The sequence below is a fragment of the Vanessa cardui genome, chromosome W (assembly GCF_905220365.1).
Source record: "Vanessa cardui chromosome W, ilVanCard2.1, whole genome shotgun sequence".
Taxonomy (NCBI): domain Eukaryota; kingdom Metazoa; phylum Arthropoda; class Insecta; order Lepidoptera; family Nymphalidae; genus Vanessa; species Vanessa cardui.
Window position 1 is genome coordinate 6,943,167 of NC_061153.1, and position 7,011 is coordinate 6,950,177.

Here is a 7,011-nt window from a genome sequence, read left to right on the forward strand (position 1 = left end):
CGCTCGTAAATATTAAAGGAATGCTCATATTCTTTATCTTCTTCATACAGCTCACTGTCGATTTCCTAGTGTAAATTGTCTATAGTTGACCAGCGTGACTCGATGTGCTTTAATGTGTATTCGAATTCCCATTTTTCAGAGATGCTGTTGAAGTCGATGTTAGCGATCGTTCTTGAAAAAGCCTTAAAATTACTTTTTTGCTTGCGAAGCATTTCGTCTAATTTGCTACAGGTGCTACTGCTTTTCATTTCTTTTGAACGAGAGCTTTGTTATGGTCTTAGTTGCGGTACTGGTATCTCAGGAACATCTACCAAGGCGTCGTTGTCTGACGATGCAGTAGCTGACGTTTTTATACCACTTTTCCTAGCAGGCGACGCTGATGGCTTTAGAATATAAGATTCAAATAACTGTAACTTGCCAAGCTGCGGTTTCTCGGGCATTTGGTTAACAGAATGATTTTCCGCAAATAAGGACTACCAATGTAGGTACTTTACCAAGTATTGATAATAATCATTAGTTTTCTGATAGCAGTTGTACTTGAAGTAGTCATGTTCAACGTTTTGATAGTCAATATGCTGCATATGATTGCCGTTAAATTCGTTCCAATATGCTTCTAGAGTTGATATACGCCTCTGGATGTTAGAGTATGTCTTCTGTTCAGCACCATCTTTTTTAAAGTTGGTGTAAACATTTTCAATGCTTTGCATAAGCTTATATTGCGTGGAAATTATGTCTTCCATTTTTGCTCAAAAATGATATAATATAACCGGAACACTTGATAAAATAAACACTGATTGTTTGATTATGATAAATGTTAATAAAGGCCTTCAGATGTAAGTGTCACTGTAAGTTCCACGTTTCACTTAGTGTTCGCCTCACAAGTTGCAATAATTGATTGTACACGTAGTCACCACGCACTTGCGAGGTCCAAGGATCGAAAGACCGTAAAGTCCCTTTTTTTTTCTTCCGATCCGGCTCGAAGGACCATAAAGTTGTACGGTGTTCCACCCAACTTTCAATAATATAATAAATAATATAATTGATAAAGCTGTTTATTGATTAAATAAAGTATGATAATAAATGCTAATGAGTCCACACACCTGCGAGACTATATGTGAACTAACTAATTGCTTGAGATAGCAATTAATAAAAATAAGATTATAATATAAAGAAGATTAAGATATAACTGTAATAGAATAATTTTAAAGAAATAACTATTCAGTCTAAATTATAAAGTTGAATAATCCTTATAAATAATAAAATTATAATAATTGAACATTGCTTCAACTTCCCCGTAACGTATTATTATAATAAGTAAAAACTAAGTGTTCAAATTTTATTAGTAAATGTTCCTGATAAGGCCCGTGTACCTTAGCAAGGCCAACCGTCAAATTTTTGATTGGCCTTATAAGGAACCACCGGCTTTCATAGGAACACTATTGATATTTTAACTAAAATCAAACAAAATTGTTATATTTTTTCTTTAGTACCACAAAAAATCCTAATATAACAACTTATAGTAAAATTAATACGATAATAATAGGTTATTTACATAAAAAGTCACCTTTAGCTGAGCGCGCGAATTACAATTTTGACGTCGACGTCCGAAGTCTACAAAGCGAGAGACCGCACTGACAAAATAGCAACGCGAGCGACTCGCCGCCGCGTCTGTGACCTTGAGTTTGATGGAGCTTTCAAAGGAGCATGGCCTTCCGTGGTCCACCCACCTTATTTTATATGTGCAAAATAATTAATTTTCAATATCTTTTCTTTCTTCATATTTTAGAATGTGTGTAGAAAATATTCATTTTTAATACTTCATAATTATTATCTTTTTTCTTTGCACGTTATTCTTTCTTTGTCAATCCGAGTTTTTTTTTTTTGCGATTTACTTTCCATAATATAAATTTTTTCATTATTATTTATTATTTTATCGGTGGCCAGCCGGTGCACGCGTCACAGGCTAGCGCGCGCACACCGACTGGCAGGGTCGCCATGTAATGTCGGGATAAATGAAACGACTGCTCTGTCCCAGTTTCTGCTTTATTCTGTTATAAGTTACGTACAACAGGCGAAGCCCGTAGGCTACTACATCACACCCTAGAAGGTCATCAAGCCTTTCATCGGCATTCAAAAGCGTAGTATCGAAATTAGCCTGGGCCAGGGTTTTTTAGCCAGGTGGTTTGGCTAGTGTTTCGACGGCGTTGGCCCGCTGCACACTTGCCTCGCCGACGAGGAGAGAAACTGGTGAGTAGCATCAGTTACTGGGTCGAGACCGTTGGGAGTTTTGACTCAGTGTCGGGTTTTTAGCGAACTATATACATAGTTGAAGAATTGGTACTGAAATACGTTGTATCCCTTATTCTCACCCAAATACCCCGTTCTTCGCCCGCCCGAACCATGCTTTGTACTTAATCTTATTGGTAATCTGAATTTCACGATCTCAAACACAATCCGCTATGATGGCCCTCACCTAATATTTTATTTTATTTTTATTTTTTATTTATTTTATTTAAGGACCACTAGTAGCTACTATATGTTTTTATGACAAATGTAAAACAATTAAGTGAAAATAGCTAACATGTGAAGCTTTTTAAAGTAGCCACAACAATTACAATATTTGTTTTAAAAATACATTAACACATAATTATAGCAACATGAGTAGAAAGATTAAAAAAAAAAGTCAAAATTGATAAAAATTAAAGACCATAAAAAATAAACATCATTGATATTTCCCGTTTTTCCCAAGTCTTGAACGGATACGTTTCTGATTTGGTTATAGTGGTGTAGCAGTGACTTATCTCTATTTCCTCCATTAAGTAATGGAAAGCCCTTCGCGCTTCTTAGATTCAGTTGTTATATATATATAAATGTATATAATTTTTTTTGTTTCAATTGAATATAGCCATGTTTTGGTTTAGCTCTTCTTTGGCTTTTCTGGTCTTTAGTACGTTATCTTTATTGTATTGTAATCTGAATTTGATGTGCCTGAGTCTTTCGATGATGTCGATGAATTTCTCACATCGCTAGAAGTTGCCACAGAGTTGTTAAATATAGCCTGACAGAATTACCTACGGCTTTAAAGTTTTCTCGACAGCCTTATTAAGAGTGTTAATTTCACATCTCATTTTGTACACTGAACTTTCCATAGAAGGTTATCAAGCCTGTCATCGGCATTCAAAATCCTAGAATCGAAATTAGCCTGGGCCAGGGTTTTTTACGAGGGGTGATCCAAAAGTAATGATAATCGATAATAAACAATGTGAATAATGTTATTAAAAAAAAATATTTTTCAACATAGTCTCCTAAGAGTCGAGATGGCCCAGTGGTAAGAACGCGTGCACCTTAACCGATGATTGCGGGTTCAAACCCAGGCAAGAACCGCTGATTCATGTGCTTAATTTATCTATATATTTCATTCGTGCTCAGCGGTGAAGGAAAATATCGTGAGGAAACCTGCATGTGACAAATTTCATAGAAATTCTGCCACATGTGTATTCCACCAACCCGCATTGGAACAGCGTGGTGGAGTATGTTCCAAACCTTCTCCTCAAAGGGAGAGGAGGCCTTTAGCCCAGCAGTGGGAATTCACAGGCTCTTGTTGTTGTTTGTTGTATAGTCTCCTAATAAGTCAATACACTTGGTCCATCTTTTTTCTAAACCAAGAATTCCTTTAAAAAAAAATCTTTACTCTGACTCTCCAAAAATTTTTTAACTGAAGCCATCACTTCGCTGTTGTCTTCAAATTTCTTGCCTCGAAGGTGTTCTTTGAGCCGAGGAAAGAGATCGAAGTCACTGGGGTCCAAATCTGGGGAATAGGGTGGGTGTTCGAGTATTTCGAACCCGGATTCTTGGATGGCAGTTATCGCAACTGCGACTTTGTGAGACGGAGCGTTGTCTTGATGGAACAACACACCTGCTCGCAGTTTGCCCCGTCTTTTTTGTTTGATGGCCTCCCGTAATCTTCTTATTTGGTCTGCATTATAAGAGCCCGTAATAGTGGCCTTTTCCAAGGACTCCACCATAATAATTCCTTCAGCGTCCCAAAAAACAGACACCATAACCTTCCCCGCTGAACTCGACACTTTGAATTTCTTAGGCGTCGGTAATGAGGCTCGCTTCCATGTCATAGACTGCTGCTTGGTTTCAGGATCGAAGTGTGGATCCAGGTCTCGTCCATAGTCACAAAACGTAACAAAGAAATGTCTTTATCGCATTGAAACTTCTCGAGATTCGCCCTAGAAATGTGTCGTTTATTGTAAAAGTGAATTATCTACATATTAATTAGTATTGAGAGAGAGATCAAGCATGTCTTTCTTCTTTGCGTTGGTCACTGGTCTTCGTGATGTATAAAGTGGGTCTTGTCGAATATTGTACAAGTAGGGCTATCGTCCTTGTTTATTTTTATGCAAATTCACTTTATAAAAGGGGATGTCGGGATTCAATGTTTCTTTAAATTGAAATTCTAAAGGATTATTTCTTCAAATCTTAGCCATCTAATATTAAGCCAGTTGAACTTGTAGCCACAAGTTGTTTTTTTTTTCTATTAGTAATAGCTTTTCTAGGGCAGCAGTGCTATAAAATCCAGGATTTTTCATTTCTGTAACAACAAAGTAAGGTTCCTTGCGTTTTGCTGTTTTTATTATTTCGATCCACTGGTTTGGGCCATGAATTTGTCCATAACGGCGGCTAGCACTTTCTATTATTCGAAATTCTCCGTCTTTGGGAAGGTATGAATGTCCTGAAACCAAAAACTTGTGGTCTATCGTGTCAATATTAGTATCAGAATCTTGTACAAGTTTTAAAAGAGAAAGGGTTGTCTTGATGTTCCTATTTTGTCCTGTACAAGAATCTGAATACATTATAAAGTGCTTATGTAGTGCCGCATGACTTTTTAAATGTTTAGTCAGACATACAGCAATATTTTGAGAACCTCTCCCACCTTCAACTTCATCCCAGACATTCATGTATGCTGTATTATTATTAAAACAATGTATTCCAAAATTGTATAAATAAAGATTTATTTTATAGTATGCTACTGAGGTACTTAATTTCGGGTAGGCTAAAGCTTTCTGTAAATAAAAAGTAAGAATGTATGCTTCATCAACTTTTTTAGAATCTATCTGAAGGTTTTCTCTAGCTGATTCTGCTTTTCGTTGATGAAGTTCTATTTAAACCTTAAACTGTTTCTTAATATTTTCATCATCGGTTCCTTGTATTTTCAAATTTAAGTCGTCACAAGTCTTGCATGTGTCTTGTCGCGGTGTTTTAAAATGGAGATTAAACTTGGTGTTAAATATTTTCATATAATATTTTAATTTCTTAGGTTCAATCATTTCAGTCTGACATTTTTCTTTATAAAGATCATACATCTTACGTATAGTTAGTCCAGGATTTAAATATTTTCTGTTGGAATTATTTTTTCGTGTATAATGGCTTTGATAAGCAGGAAAACTTTGAATATGGGCAACGATATCGGAATCATCAAGTTTTCGCGAACTAGTTGTAACACGCTTATCCTTACATTGAGAGACATCATCTTTCGAAATACAGCGGTACAACCTCCCATCACTAATTTGAAACGTTTTTAGGAAATATTTCTTACACACTAACTGTGTTTTGTTACTAGACTTTAAAAAAATACTGAAAGGTCACATTTTTCCCTGCACGTGATTGATCTTTTGAGCGTTTTCTGTTTACTGTAGTTTTCTGAATCAATGCATATAGATACGAATTTTGTAAAGTAAAATCTTTTAAATTCCAAAATGAGTCAAATATATTTTGCCTTTCATTTACGGTAAATAGTGTAGAACATTTTTTAGGACACCCGCAGTCAACACTTTCGAACTTCTTTTCATTTATTCTTACACCGGTTTTTGTCAAATAATGTTTTCCACTGTTACGTAGCATCTTTCTTTTATTAACTGCCCAATTTTCTATGTTAAGTGACCTTTTCCTAGATCTAGAAGGCCCAGGTTCAAGTTGTAAAGATTTGGTTGGGTTTTTTCTTCATTAAAATTATCATTATTGTCTATATTTGTATCTAAAACAAGTGTGAAATACAAAAGTTTAGTTTAGACATGTCACGCAATACACTAATAAAATCAGAAAACAAAACAATGGAACAGGAAAAAAGAAATTAAAGTCAACAATTTTTTGTGGGTAGAAAAACAATGAATTAAAACTTACCAGATTCGGAATTACTTTCTTCGGAATTGGGCTGATATTCAGACCCAGAATCATCAAAATTATCTGTATTCATCATGATAAGCAACCAAAACAATTTTTTTGAATATTTTTTCGATATAACGTGTTACAGTAGAAGTGAATCAACGTACTTACTTCACTATTAAAGTGACATGTGATTTACTTCATTTTTATAATGAATATTTTGCCATCATTGTTCCCTATAAAAACAAATAGCGCCATCTATTGCACTATGGTAGATACTATGGAGTTGTTTGACTTTTATAGTGACAGGTATTAATAAATGTGATTTAATCCAACAAAAAAATACATTTTTTTTTAAATCTGGAGTTACACAACTTTTACAATGAGTGACACAAATGTCGACTCGTTTGTTTTTCTGCTCGTCGGTTAACATTCTCGGCACCCAGCGCGCAGACACCTTGTTCATATGCAATTCACTCGCCAAGATTATTTGAATGCTACCATATGAAAGCCCTGTGATCTCAGCTACATGCCTGATGGTCACTCTTCGATCTGCCAATACGATATCTTCGACTTTTTTGACGTTGTCTTCAGTGAGGGACGTGGATGGGCGTCCTTCGCGATGTTCATCTTCTGAGGATGTTCTACCCAACTTAAATTCTTTGGCCCAGCGCGCAACTGTGGAATATGGAGGAGCAGATTCCCCTAGTGTTTCCACCAAGTCGCAGTGTATGTCTTTAGTAGAAATTTTCTTCAAACAAAGGTACTTTATGACAGTTCTTATCTCGTTTTTCTCTATATTGATGAATTATTGTCGACAGTTGCTATTGAAATGATTGT

At 35.7% G+C, this 7,011-nt stretch overlaps 1 protein-coding gene across 1 annotated transcript; it reads right to left on the reverse strand.

The window, feature by feature from the left end:
* Window positions 1-3,656: 3,656 nt before the first annotated feature.
* Window positions 3,657-6,262, reverse strand: LOC124542524 (histone-lysine N-methyltransferase SETMAR-like). Its single transcript, XM_047120468.1, has 2 exons — window positions 6,190-6,262; window positions 3,657-4,171 (listed from the first exon to the last, which is right to left on the reverse strand). Exons 1-2 carry the CDS (start codon window positions 6,260-6,262, stop codon window positions 3,657-3,659), a joined length of 588 nt encoding a protein of 195 aa, XP_046976424.1.
* Between the last annotated feature and the right edge of the window lie 749 nt (window positions 6,263-7,011).